This window comes from Artibeus jamaicensis, unplaced genomic scaffold, assembly GCF_021234435.1.
Source record: "Artibeus jamaicensis isolate MK-2021 breed Jamaican fruit bat unplaced genomic scaffold, CSHL_Jam_final contig_1015, whole genome shotgun sequence".
Lineage (NCBI taxonomy): Eukaryota > Metazoa > Chordata > Mammalia > Chiroptera > Phyllostomidae > Artibeus > Artibeus jamaicensis.
This window is the reverse complement of record NW_026521194.1, coordinates 3,863,718-3,878,675: the sequence shown is the minus strand read 5'-3', so window position 1 is coordinate 3,878,675 and position 14,958 is coordinate 3,863,718. Positions and strand designations below refer to the sequence as shown.

The following is a 14,958-nucleotide window of genomic DNA, read 5'->3' as shown; positions in this document are numbered from 1 at the left end:
AAAGGAGGTCCCACTACTGTTACTTTTGGTGACAGCCTTTTATCTACTAAGTCACAGTGCTGCTCATACCAAATGCCTGTTCCTAGGCACATGGGCATTCATTGTCAATGGATATGAACATAGCTTTTAAAAATCTTAGGTGTGTTATGGTTTGAGCCTCATGAGAATGTTGTGTCTCTTTATTTTACTAAAATAAAAGCTCAGGTTTGTTAATTGGATCAAAGGCACACAAATAAAAAGGGTCAGGTTTTGGACTGAATTTCGGTCTTCCACCAAAGACTTCCCTCCACTTTGTGTTAGCATTGGACAACAGGGAAGGTTTGCTCCTTTTAATAATCCTCTAAGTGTGTTTTTGGTAGGTTTCCCAAAGATGTCAGATCCTGACCCCCAGAACCTGGAAATAGGCTACCATTCACGGAAAAGGGGACTATGCAAATGTGACCGAGTTAAGAAAGAATTTGAGATGGAGAGATTATCCTAGATTACCCAGGTGGCTCAATGTCATCATATGACTTCTTAACAGGGAAAGACAGCAGAATAAATGAGTCAGAGAGATGCACCACAGGACAGACTTGACCCAGCATCGCTGGCGTTGAGGATGGAGAGAGTGGGCCGTGGCTCAGGAATGTGGGGGCCCTCTAGAAGCAGGAATGGCCCTCAGTTTATATCCAGCAAGGGAACAGGAAACTTGCTCCTAGCCACAAGAAACTAATCCTCACCAACCATGCAAATGAGCAGAACACAGATTTTCCCCAGGAGGCTGCTGAAAGAGGCACATCCCTGAAACACCTTCATTTTAACCTGGTGGAAACCTACACAACTTCCTGCCTACAACTAAGATTGTAAGCTAATAGAACTGTGCTGCTCAAGCCACTAAATTTTTCATAATGTTTTATGGCAGCAATAAAAATCTAGTGACTGTGTTTGTATCTCTACCAAGTCACAGAGGCCCAGACTTCATCAAGTCGTGATCACTTTTCAGGACACTGACAGATCACACGCCATCATGCCAATCAGAGATATCATGTCAGTTTCCAGAACTGACACAGCCCAGGGGCACAGCTGCTCCCTCCCTGCACTTGCAGACCAGAGGCAGACATTTCAACCTGCTACCAAATGCAGGACACACTGGCAGCAAACAACAGGTAGCACCGACCTCACGTGCTCAAGAATGAAACCACACCCAAGTTTAGAAATATATGCATATCTACTGAGTCTAAATCTTACTCACTTTTACTGGAGAGCCTCATAGAAACCTAAGTCAATTCTAGACTTTGATATTCCGATACTAAATCACGCTATGACTGCAATGGTGCACTGGGCAAAGGGAGAAAGGTACTGACCTGGAGAGCACTCATGGCCTTGCTCTGGGGACCCTGGCTGCGTCCATTTAGACCTGCCCATGACTCAGTTTCCTTAGCTCCTTTAGACCAAATTGTCCTTCAGTTCTAACTGTTTACGGTTATAGGACACCAGGAAATGTAGCAGTTTCTTTTTTCTTATTCACAACATATATTCCACAGAGAGTTGGTCTATGAGTGTTAGGAGTAATTATCCTTGGACTGAATTTAGCTTGAGGCACTTAACAAGCATTAAAAAGTTAAATATTCACCATGAGCTTATATGCAAGTCAAAGAATATTTTTGTGAACAAATGTTTCAAATAAACTTACCAAAAGCTGTTACCAGTGGGTGGTAGGGTTGTGGGTGATTACTGGCGCTTTTCTTCATTATTTTCTATATAATGAGTTATTAATTTAATAAAGGAACAGAAGTTTAAAAAGTACAGATGTAAAAAGAGACTATTAAATGAAAATCAAAATTTAAAGAAAGCAACGACACTACCACCCAGGGCACGGTCATCACGATGCTGTGAAACAGGGTCAGGGAAGCTCCCTGACCTTCAGGAGAGATCATGAGTTTTAAGAACTAAAATAACCCTCACAGTCCCTGATAAAATCATATGGTTCTGGTGATTTATTAAGGGTTTTCTTGAAGATATAAACTGCTCTCCATCATGGGACTCGGAACGGACTGTTGTCATCACAACTCTGTCGCCCACACTTCCTGAATTTTAATCAATCATTTTCTGGGCCTCGCGCAGAGCTTTATTCTGCTGCAGCCTCGTGACTGCTAACCGCATCAATGGGAAGGACAATGACATCCCTGGCCAAACAGTGAGGCCTGTGTGTGCCACCGAGGAGCCCCCAAGGTAAGCAGCTGGTGTTGTTGGAACGGTGCTAACACCTATTTGGACGAATCTTATTGATTCAAGAGTAGGCCTTCGTGCCGATGGATACTTAAGTTTTAAAAAAATCTTTGAATGGTCTTTTGAACTCAATCCCATCTAGTTTATTTCACTTCAATTTGTTTACTGCAAACCAGGCATTCAGATTTCCTTTTGCCTACCCTGCACTTTAGTCACCTCCAAGGGTGACACCCTTTCTTGCATTTAATAAGCACTTGGTAAATATCTACTATGTGCCAGACATTTTTCTGCCTTGGGAATATGAAAACAATAGCCATGGTGCCTCTCTTTGAAGGTCTCTCAGGATATTGAAAATGTGAGGGCAAAAGCATACTTCAGCCTCCTGGTCCCAGAGAGGCACAAGGGACAACGGTCATGGGGATTGTGGTGAAGTACGCCAGACATCAGACTAACTACCAGCAAAGCCATGAAAAGTTACCTCCGGTACCCCCAGCCTCCCACTTCTACAATATCTCTTTTGTCCTACTGGACCAGTGCTCTTTCCAAGACACACTGCTGGGGACTTCACTTTGTTGTGAAATGAAGTCAATGACTATCTTGTATATTTAAGGTTAGTTTCTAATTGCTAAATGAAATACCCTAGTCCTTCTTACAGATCCGCTTGCTAGGAGACCAATCTGGGAAGGGGGACTCTGCTGTCTTTCCACCCCAGAAATCACACCATGGCAAGGACCGACCACGCTACCTTTCTCAGGTGTGAGGAGGAGGTGTTAGAGACAGACACCAAAAAACAGAGACAGGACACAGAACTAGAAAATGAAACATTCTTGTTGCTTTTTGATGGCAGAGGGAATGCATGGAGCTTGCAGGACAGTTCAACCTCTCCCTGCACCTGCCTGTGTTCTAGCCACGTGGCCCCTGAGAGGCCCATGGCACAGACATGGCACCAGAGAGCTGCAATGGCACAGGTTGTGCGTGGGAACCAAGAAGCTCGCTCTTTAAAGCCGATGGGTCCTACTGTTCTCTCCAGAAAGACAAAGAGGAAGTGAGACCCCGTGCATGCCCGGGAGCCCATGCCAGGTCGGAAGAACCTGTCTTGCCCACCTTTGTGTCCATTGACTGTCTTTTAGCCACTTCCCAAGCAGCCAGCCCCCTCCCTGGGTGTAGAAACACCCATTCCCTTCATCACACCCTCAGATAACCACTTTATGCTGCCATAGTCATCACTGGAATACGAATACATTTGTAAATTATTTGCACCAATCCTTCCAGTGGCTCAAATCAGATCTCTTAATCAATGATGGTATTATTAAAGTTAAAACTGTTAATCTTCTATTGAAACCTCTTAAGAAGAATAAGACCACCTAGGTTTTTAGGATAAAAGCATCTTTGAAGGTCTTAGTATCCAACTTCCCTGTTTTAAAGACAAGGAAACTAACTCTTCCACCCTCCAAAAAAGGACTTGGCCAAAAAAGTACACAGCCTGAAAAACACTGCTTCCTAATGATAAAAAGATACATTTTTCTAATTGATGGCCTTGACTTCAAAAAATTGAAGTTAATGAATGAACCTTCCCTCTTAGCTCTCAGAAAGGTCCTGAAAGAAACTTATCTGTGCACTTGCCAATAAATTTTATTATTACCAGTGACACATACAAAAAATTATAGCTATGTATACAGATATGCTTTAAAGCAAACTAGAATACTTTTCCTTTGAAGATCAAATCCTCTTTTGAATAAAGGTCTGATTTTAAATAAATGTAAAAAACATTAAAAATAAATAAGTTCAAACATTAGTTCTCCATATTTGAATCTTCTTCTTCAAAGAAGTCATTGAGTTCCAACATCACTTTCATTTTCTGTGAAGGTTATTGGGCTACAGTCAATTTCCATTTTCTCATTTGAAAGAACGATGACAACAGGGTCCTTAAGAGCTAAGCAAACAAACAATGTGTGTCCAAAGTTCATTATCATATTTCATTGAACAGTAAATTTTGTTAAGGTTTTTGTTTGTTTGTTTGCCAAGTCAAATGTTCATGCCTGGGATCTTTTTATAGCATGTGTGATTTGAAAGGCCAAAAGTCCTTGGTCATTTTGACAGTCTGAATTAGTCACTTAAATTGGTAATCACTAAAGTAATTATGTGAAGAAAAGCTCATTGTACTGACCATAAATGGTGCCCTCTTTTTAAATAGGCCCCTCTCCAGATCCTATTCTCAAACTCTGCCGTTTTGGCATTTCACTTTAATTAATAAGCTGCCAAGCTTCCAAATTCTACATGTCAGGGAAGCAGGTATGCTGAAATTGAATTACAGAGACTATTTTCACATTTAGCAGCACAATTATAGAAACTTTTAATGATTTGGGTCCATTAATTCTTCTAGTCTCAGAGGTAGACATTTCCACTATAATTGCAAAATATGAACATTTTCAAGAGCAAGTGTTTTTCTCGATTGCTGCTAACCCGCTCATAGTCATTACATGTTATTATTTCTAACATCGTTTAATGTAGGTCACCACGTGGAGTCCGCCAACCACGGGCATTTCTTTCCAGCCCACTGACACTTCTGTGAAAGATAAGAGGCACACAAATCTCACTTTTGGGGGTGGGGGAAGCTTTCTCATTTGCAAACGTGAACACCAAAATCAGGACTACTGCAAAGGACAGTGTAGCAGCTGTCATGCTGCAACCTAGCCACTCCGTGCTCGTGGGGCCAGAGATGTATTTCTATCAAAGGCTGCCCTTTTAGGGTTAAAGGAGTCTTTGCTTGCAAAGCTTAACCTGCTCTGTTCCAGGCCTGTCCTTCGTAAGTGACATCCCATCCAAAGTCGGTGCCACTCCCCATGTCCCGTGCTGCTGAGAGGTCATAAACGAAAAATTGTTAAGTAGAGCAAAGGTAGCCACACCATTCTCTCATTAAGAAACTGCTTTTGAAAACCTCTTCCTGTGGCTAGCACTCCGAGGTTTCCTTTTCTCTCCTTGTTTTCTCACATGGATGCTAACTGCATGTTTAATGAGACCCGCCTGCCTGCCTGGTGGAACTGGTCAGCAGGGCAGAGCGGCCCCAGAAAACACAGACTGCCTGCGTGTGACTCCTGGGTCTGTCAGTGCCTCGTCATCGGATCTGGGGCAAGTTCCTGATTCCTGAGTATCTCTTTCTTCATCTCTAAAATAGGAATAATTCTCCTTTGCCATAGGGTTGTCACGAGGCTCAGAAACAATTGTATAAATAAAGGACTCAGCACGTAGGACGTGTTCAACATCTTTCCATATAATTGCGTTTCCACTACTTACCAAGTAGATGGTGAAGATGATTCAAGGAGCAGTATCATTAGCAAATACTGGACATTTTTGTCCTAATTCCTGTCTCCCACTGAGTCAGTGCATCCATCCAGCCCACTACCCTAACTTTCCTCGAGCACCTCATTTGCAGTGAGAAGGGAGATCTCTCCGCCTCATTTTCATGTTGTAGATAAAGAATCAAAGTGGTGAAAGAGACCAGTGTCTGGCTGCCAGTGGTCCTCTTATTGAAGGCAAGAAGGTTGACAAAGAGAAACAAGAAATTAACTAAGTAGAAAGATCAGTGCAGGCAGTACTAAGAAGCCAGAGGAAAAGGAAGCAGAAGAATGGGAAAGAGCAGGCAGCAGCAGAGAGAGGCTGGGGAAAATCCTTTAATTTGGTGACTCAGGATGACCTTGCAGAGGAGGTGACGTTGGAGGAGGTAACACTGCAAAACGTGAAGGACGAGAGGGAGAGGCCATGAGTACGTGGACAGAGAAAGGGTTAGTCCAATCATCTAATCTCCTGAGTTTACAGATCAGGGACCTGAGACTCCCAAAAAGGAAGTGACTTCTAAAAGTGTCCCAGGCCAGGGATGAAATTCTGTTCTCCAGACTCACAGGCTCTGACACTTCCTATCCCAGCCCCCATTCATTGAACATCCATACGGACACATTATCAAAGTACACGAGACACCTCACCATGGATAGTCAAGGAGAGGAGAGAGCATCCCAGGATAGGGGTGGAGGAGTGCCAATCAAAGTGCCCTGGTCCGCATGACAGCAAATGGGCAAATCAAGGCCTTTAACTCCATGGAATCCCATTCTTAGGACATTCAAGTATGAACAAGAGAAATCATTCTTTTCTGAGACTTAATGAGTGTAAGAGAAAGGAAACATTTGCATCATTTTATGATTCCAGAAATCAGACTTTATGATGATATAACCAATCATTTCCCATGTGGTAGCCACATAAATGTTATAAGTCTATAAGAAATCACCCCTGCACATCCTTCATGAGCTGGCGAGATTCTGTTTTAACATCCTCTGGCACATGGGTTAACACCTGCCGCACACAGCGACACATCTTCAGGGCTGTGACCCGCGGTAAGACCTTCCGCAGCTTCAGAGTGCAACCATTTCACGTACTTTATGGAAATTTTTTTCTTAACCTAGAAGCTTAATTTGAGTTCACAGTACAATGAAGGTACTAGATAACGCAGGAAATATAACACACAAATAAAAGGGACTTCCCTAAAGTTACGACTCAATGAATCAATCCCATTTCCATTCTTAGATGGTCTAAACGTTACCTTTGCCTCAAGGGACTCTTTCAAAGAACTGCAGAGTAAACCACATTGTAATGGACGCTCAGACAATCGCCTTCCTTGACAATATACTGTAAAAATATGGCTAATGTATCTTAGTTCCATGTCCCTCAAATTTTAATGTGCTTGTGAATCACTAGAGTATCTTGTTAAAATGCACTTTCTGATCCAGTAGGTCCTCAGGGATCCAGGCAAGGGACTTTCCTAGGATTCTGGATGTCTAACAAGCTTCCATGCGACCCCCGTGCTGCTGGCCCACGGAACACTCTGAGTGGTGAGGGTCTGTCACCGCTTCATGCTGTCCTCTATGAAAAATCACAGAAATAATTCCTCTTAACTCTTGAGTCTCAGTACACATTAAAATTAAACATGTCTAGAGCAAATTACCTTCTTTTATCTCATGGACCTCTTAATCTCATGGATAATCCTGTTTTCCTCTTTGACTTGGCCACCAGGAAGCACCTTTAGCAGGACTATAGGGCTTCATGCTCATGCATTTTACCTACTGATCTTACTCCACTGGCTTACTCTTGGCTACATCTAACTTTCCTAACACTGCTTTTTGTTGTTGCTCGTACTGTTTTTTACCCCTTTACTTACTACCTTATAGTAAATCTTATATATAAGTAAACCTTATATATAAGATTTTTGCTATCTCATATTTATCTTTGTAAAATACTTAGCATCTCTCCTTCAAATGTGATAGGATGTGAGTAAAGGATCCCAACATAAGCCAGTTGAATGGAAATATGTGCTCAAGAACATAGAAGGCATCAATAATTTTCAGGCACTTGCTGGAGCGGGGTGAAGTGACTGAGCATGAAGAGGGAGCCGGTCCTAGAAGAAAAGTGGACTTGAGGAGACTTAACCTCACCCTCTCTCAGGGTTCACTTATGATTTTGCCAGGTAGATGGCATAATAAGCTTATGCTTTAAGGACTGAACAACTCAGCACCAAGTTGAGAACAACTCAGCCCCATTCTCAGCCTTGAGAATGTCTAATTATTACAGAGAATTGAAATAGACTCTATGGAGGCTTCTGATGGCTTCACACCACGAATGTGAAAGCTGACAGGTGCTCTAAAATACCTGTGGGAAAGACATAGTTCTCGCTTCTTAGGCAGAGCTACGGATCAGAAGGCCACATCATCGAATGTCAACTCCTCACATCTTCCAACTCTGAGATGTTGTTGGAATCAGCTACCACAATGAAAGGTTAATCCTCTGCTAATTACCATCAGGTTACAGAAGAGATCACATGTCAGTCACTTTGACACTATGCCGGGCACTTTGTAGGTCATTGAAAAATGGTTTCTCATAGTCCATTTATGATTGCTCTCTTCTTGTGCCAGGCCTGACAGAAAAGGGTGAAGAAAAAGGCAGCCAAAAACCATATGTGTGTACCCTGTCTTGCTGTTTTTGGACCCATCTAGATGTTTTCTGGAGCCCACTGTGGTTACCACTTCTTTTTAAAGTTGTGTCCACCATGCCCTTGAGAAGTCAAAAACATTAGTCGACACAGTCAATAACATTTGACATTAATGTAGTAAACTAAGTCTGTGTTGACTTCTTCATCAGGTAAGGAACTTTCCTCATATGGAAACAAATGCATGACTTCTGCTAAAGTCTGTGATGTCTGCTAAAGTGTAAATATCCTTGTTTTGAAAGGCCCTCCCCAAGACGAAACAACAACAGAAGACTGTACTGCGAATGCCAAACAAACAGGCTTTCACTTTGCACATTGTTTTTAACTGTAGACGCTGACAGTAAAACAAGTGTTTCATTTTCGTTCAGTCCACTTTTTGCATCTTTTCCTCTTATCCCCAGCACATGACTTTTGTAACATCTAGAATTCCCCACTCATTTTTCAAAATCCCTCCTACTCTATTCAAATATCAAAAAGTTCAGAGGGAAGGAAATTCTTTCTTCTAGGAATTCCTCCTGCTCCTATAAAAATGTGTGTGTGTATATATGTGTGTATATGTAAAAATGTGTGTGTATATGTGTGTGTATGTAATAAATATATGTGTGTATATACATGTGGGTATATAATGAATATATGTAATGAACATATATAAATACACACATATACATATATATTTATTACTTCTCAGCCAAAGAGCTTTGGTCTGTCAAATTTTCTGCCCCTTATTCAAAGTTCCTTAAAATACCAAGAATTGTGTCATTGGTGAAGAGAGGAAGCTGGGAAACATGACATCAAAGCGAGGACACAAAATTTCTGTGATTTTTGAAGTCAATAATGGCCTCCCTTTATTGCTAATGCTTTCTGGGTGGGTAGGGAGGGACAAAATCTGTGGGTACAGCCCCTTCTGACAGAATGTTTCCTTTTTAAAAGAAGTTTATAAAGTTAAACACAATTTGTAATGAGTTACAGAGGAAATTTTGCTGTCACAAAAGAGTAAATATCATGCATGTGTTAAGGGCGCACGGAAATGAGTGGTATGGTCTGATCTAGGAAATGCGTACGTTTAGACCCGGTGACCGTGTGGTCCCCAGCAACCCCCACCAGCCTTTGTGCTTGCTTCTTCATCTGAGCCCCCTTAGCTCTCGCCCTGTTACTCAAAACTTTCCATGACTCCAACCCTCCCACTCACATTCCGTAAATAAAACCCCAGCTCTCTTAAATGACAGAGGTGATGGGTTAGTAAAAACTAATCTATACTTTTAAAATTATTTTCTTCTGAAATTCTACCAAAAAAATACACAGGATCTGGCACAAATATGAGCCAGATATTTTTTATTACAAAATCTCTTATTATCAAATCATACGCATGCTGTAACATAACAATATCACACTCAAGCACACCATATGGCATTTCAGGTGAAATGTTTAAATTAAAACTGTAAATTATTACATCCATGTTATTATCCTGCCAACCACACTCAAGCAGGCCTTGCTTCTGCTGAACTCTGTATACACAAGTGTGCAAATCCTAGGTTTATAGTTTAATGAAATGTAGAAAGCGATCTAAATGAACAAATCAGTGTACTTAATACATTTATACACAAACATACTCAATACATTTTAAAAGAAAGGCTCCATATAAAATAACCCTCTAGTTAGGAGCATTACAATTTTGATTACAATTTTGGCAAGTAGCCTTGCCACATAGTATGTACATTCAAGCAAAGTAATAAAACACTCAAGTCCTAACAGAAGGAAATTGTTTCTAATTATTTTCAAACTGAGATTCTGCTCTAGAGAAGCTTGCGTTGGGGGACCACCATGAATGGCGCATCAGCAAATTACGTAAACTTCACCCGATCCTGCCATTGGCCTTTGCATGAGTTACGATTCACTCATTGTCTATTAAAAAAAGCTTCAGATAACTAAGGAGCAGATAGTTCTCTTTTCAAAATGTATGGCATTTTTCATAATTGTTCTTTATTTTTATTATTGCTTTTTTAAACAACTTCATTATGATATCTTTGACATATAAAATTACATGCATTTAAGTGTACAACTTGATGATTTGATCTACACATACATTGTGAAAAGACCACCACAATCAAGTTAAATAACATATCCATCACCTGTACATAGTTACCATTGTGTGGGGAGAAGATTGAATTAAAGAAAATTTCAAAGACACAACACAGCATTGTCAACTATGGCCGACTATGCTTCACGCCGTACGTGGGCCCTCCAGAAGTCAATCATCTTGCTTAACCGAAGTCTGTACGCTCTGGCCATTGTCCCTGTTTCTCCCTCACCACTCACCCCCCCATCCCATCTCAGCAGTCACCGTTCTGCTCTTTGCTTCCCAGAGTTTTGACATTGGATATTCCACATATACGTGTTGTCATGCAGAATTTGTCTTTCTGTGTCTGACTCATTTCACTTAGCATGTCCTCTAGGTTCATCCACATTGTTGCAACTGGCAAAAATTCCTTTTAAAGGTCTAATCATGATTCATGCACATACATATATGCATGTTGCACTCATGTGTATATACAACACATACACACATGTGTGATGTGTGTACATATTCATAAGTATACGTGTATATATGATGAGCATATCACATATACTCATATATCATATATACACACATATGCTCATACGTCATATACACACACATATATATCGCCTTTCCTTTATTCACTCACCCCTTCACAACATTTAGGTTGTTTCCATACCTTGACCAATGTGAAGAATGCTGCAATGAACAGGGCAGTGCAGACATCTCTTTGCGATCGTTACAAAGAAGGATGCAAAATTAGGGGGTCCCAGCTAGCAGTGTGCCTTCATAGAAGCCTACTACAGTGTCTTGCGTTAAATGTGAAATCAAGTTTGCCTTGGCGCTTCTCCTCTCCATTCCCCAGCAACTGCCCCAAAGTGGGCTCCCTGGCCAGTGACCTTACTCAGCATCCTTCGCTCTCTGCTCTCTGTAATCCAAACACATGTTGAAGCTTGCTTGTCCTGTGTGCCTGTGTGTAACAGTGATGTAGGTATATAGAAATAGACACTCTCAGAGTCCAAAACTACCTTATTAATCTGACAGTCACAACTATTCATAATGGATAAAGTGGAGTTCTAAACCTGCAACAACCTCTTGGTAACATTCTGGAGCATTTGGGTCCCCAAACAGGGATTTTGGAAAGGACACTGTATGAATCTAGCAGTGAGACAGGTTTTCTCAGTTGAACCTCCCAGCACCCCTCAAACAGTTTTCAATAGATGACAATGTGTCCCAGTCAAGCCATTCTACTCCCCTGTACTGAAGTGGGCTAACCATAACCTTCCCCCACTCTATTAATTTTACTCCTTGACAACCAGGACTTGAAGTACCAAACCTAAAGAGTCCTAAGGGACTGGATCAGTTTAAACTAAATCAGCCACCACCACACAGCCCAGCGACGAGGCCTGTGGTTCAGAAGGGATGCTCCGCCATCCAGAATTCCACGCAGTTTGGGTGCCAACTCAGAGATCCCGTCACTGAATAGTATGGGGTGCAAAGTGCGTGTCTTCCTGTGGCCAAAATCACTGCCAGTACTGCCTGACTGGATGTGTAAGATCCATGAAATGTCTTGGCAAAAGCTAGTTCGAGAGTGTTGGCCAAGGTGCTGAAGTGAGGAGAGAGAGGCAGGAACACCTTTGCCAGCGAATCACCCCCCACCAATTCATTTTAAGAGACTGAGCTTATTCATTTTGACAAGATACCCTAGGATTTCAAATATGGGGTAAATTTGGTGAAGGTAATGTATGTGTGTGTGTATGTGTGTGCGTGTATGTGTGTGTGGGTGTAGAAAAGTATACAGGATGCATATTTTTATAGAAATTCCAGCAGTACACAAACTCTAGAACCCACTTAAAAACAAAACACATTTAGAGTTGTTCATTCCAACTGAATGTGACTTCTATCTCCACACTTCCCTATCAGGTTATTACTGACATTTAGCTATTGTAAATCAAATGGCAGAGGATGACATAGCCACAATCCTGAATTCAAAAGTTAAGATCATTTTCCATGCATGCCTAAAGATTTCCATATTATTTCCACCTTTACTCAAATTGAACCTTTTATTCAAATGCTCTCTTTTTTTTTTTTTTTGGCAGCTTATCTTCCCTGCCCCGAAAGCATGCATGCTGGTATCAGAACCACAGGGTTGGCTAACAGTCGAATCACCTGCAAATAACTGCAGGCTGCACCCAGTGGTAAATGAAAGTGAAGGCATCCTGGTCCCCGAGTCGTTTCAGACCCACACTGGCATCTGAGGCCTCCTCCCCCTGCCAGACAATTAGCTTCCGTTCTGTTCAACTTTCTGACCTCTAGCTTTAGAGAAAAGTCCTGGCTGTGGGAACTGGCTCTGGGTCACTCTTGGCTCCCTCCTGATGGGTGACTGGCACGAGGAACACTTTCTTTGACACTCTTAAAAGAAGCCTAATGATGTTTCCTGGCAAAAAGGAAATTGAAACCCACAGCGTGGGATTCCGGGCCAGCAAAGGCTGGCCAAGAGGGCAGTGTGGCTGTTGAGCCCTGGTCTTGCTGGAAGGCTGTTTCCTTTGGCTTCCCTTTCCCTCCACAGTGGATTTTTTTTTTCCTCTTGACACTTCCAGCCCAGAGTGTGACACCTACTGGAATTTATGAGCAGCTGAACAGGGACGGATATGATTTGGGCATCAGGCGAGAACGGCTGGCTTCTGCCCCAGGATTTCCCGCGGAAATCACCCAAGACTTAGAAGGCGGTTCAATAAGGAAGTAACCAGTAAAGTGATCTTGGCGGGAGAGCCCCGCGAACCTCTTGGAAAAATACCAGAAATCACCGGGTACTGTGGAGATCCACGCCTCCTTCAGCCCCTTCCCCGGCCTTTGTGGAGTAATATAAAGTGGTCTGCGGGTATTTCCCCTGTGGAGGGAGAGTGATGGGAAGTACAGTAATTTCCCGGACACCGTTAACGTGGGGCTCCCCAGCTTTAGATCCCGCGAGGACCTCAAACCACCACCTCCCTTCACTGCGCACTAGTCGCCGGGCTGCGGAAAACGCGCAGACCTGTGGACCGATGAGCTCGGTTCAGTGGATACCCCCACGCCCTGTGTCCCTGGCACCTCACAAGTTATCGCGCCACCAGGCATTCCCGACACCTCCCCACCGCCTCATAGCCATACACATCCTCTCCCTCGCTGCGCCTCTGCTGCCCGCGCAGCTGTGCATCCGAGTGTCCCAGGTCCCCAAACGCGCCCGGGTTCTCACGCGTCGGTGGCACTGCCTCGCGGAGGTGGCGCCAGGGGCACGAGCTGAGGCGGCGCGGGAGGGGGTGCGGAGGTGGTAGTGGCAGGGCAGGGGCAGGGGCGCGCTGGGGTCTCCCGGAGGCCGGCCGCGGGGTCCCTGGCCACCCGGGGCGCGCGGCGAGGCGCGGAGGACGCGCCGCACTCACCCGCTGCTGCTGCCGACTGCTGACGGCCACCGCGGCGGCGGACGCGGCGCTGTGCCGGAACTCGGCCGCCTGCCCGGGTCTCAGCAGGCTCCGGGTGAACCTGCGGGTCCGCTCCACAGCCATCGCGGGCCGCGCCGTTCCCGCCGCGGTCCCGGAGTGCGCGTCCCTTCGGCCTTCGCAACGCCAACCTTCTCTACCCACAGCCGTTCAGGAAGCGGAACTCGGCGCCTTTCCCCCCCTCTTCCTCGCTCTACTCACTAGAGGCGGGTTTTTCTCTCCTGAAACCCCACTTCCCCACCCCCTTCTCTCGCAGAAGCTTCTCGACGACTTTCCAAACTCTGCTCTCCTCCCGGCGCACGCGGCCAACTCGCCGAGCGGCCCTGGACCAGCAGTCGCGCCTCTGGAGCTGGGGGTGCAGGACGCACGAGGGGTGGTTCCAGCCCGCGCCACCCCCGGGCTCAGCTGGCTGGCCGGGGCTGTCACCACCACCCCAGGGACGGCAGACAACGGGGCTCCGGGCGGGGCCGGTCCTCGGCCCTGGTCCCCATTTGGTGGCTCCTTACAGGGTTGGAGCTCTGGCCGCGTTTACCGATTTGGCTCAAACCAGCCCTTCGAAGTCTCCTTTGCCTGCAGCCCTCACTCAGGGCCTTGGAACAAGGTTTCAAATGCATACTTGCCTTCCATTGGTATTCATGAAGCGTCTACTATGTGTCAGTTCACACTGTTCTGAAAACTGGGGAGGAGGAGAGAGAGGGACGCACCAGCCCCACCTTAAGGGGTGGGATGGGAGAAATAGATAAAAAAAATGTACTTGAAATGTAACTAAATAAAATTTAATTTAAAAAAATAAAAATAAACTTAAAAAAAAAGGCTGTGTGGGACTCTTGTATTTTGGTGGCTGTGGTGGGAAGCAGCAAATAACCAAGGGAACCAGGGAAAGTACACTAGAATGCGAACGCGGGAGTTCAGATGAAAGAAGGTAGGAAATCAATACATGGGGGTAATGTGGTGGAAGAGCCTGGGTGGGGGTGTGACACTGGAGGGGGTAAGGAGACCAGAACCGGCCTGGGGGGGGGGGGTTACTAGGTCTTGTGGGTCAGGGATAAGGATGGACTTACACTGGTGGTGTTTTTTCTGCTCCCAGTTTTGCCGCACCTCCATCCGCACTGCAGGGCGTCTTAGTCGTCTGATTAAAGCTTTCTAGGAATTCTCATTCCAAGTCACACCCAGGGTGTTTCTCAGAC

General features: G+C 44.3%; 1 protein-coding gene across 1 annotated transcript in view; it reads right to left on the bottom strand.

Annotated features, from left to right (window-relative positions):
* Positions 1 to 13,948, bottom strand: part of DOCK10 (dedicator of cytokinesis 10) — a 227,806-nt gene extending 213,858 nt beyond the window's left edge. Inside the window, exon 1 of the mRNA XM_037139231.2 lies at positions 13,715 to 13,948. Coding sequence (XP_036995126.2) covers positions 13,715 to 13,837 — 123 coding nt within the window. The 5' untranslated portion in view covers positions 13,838 to 13,948. The remainder of the gene's footprint in view (positions 1 to 13,714) is intronic.
* Between the last annotated feature and the right edge of the window lie 1,010 nt (positions 13,949 to 14,958).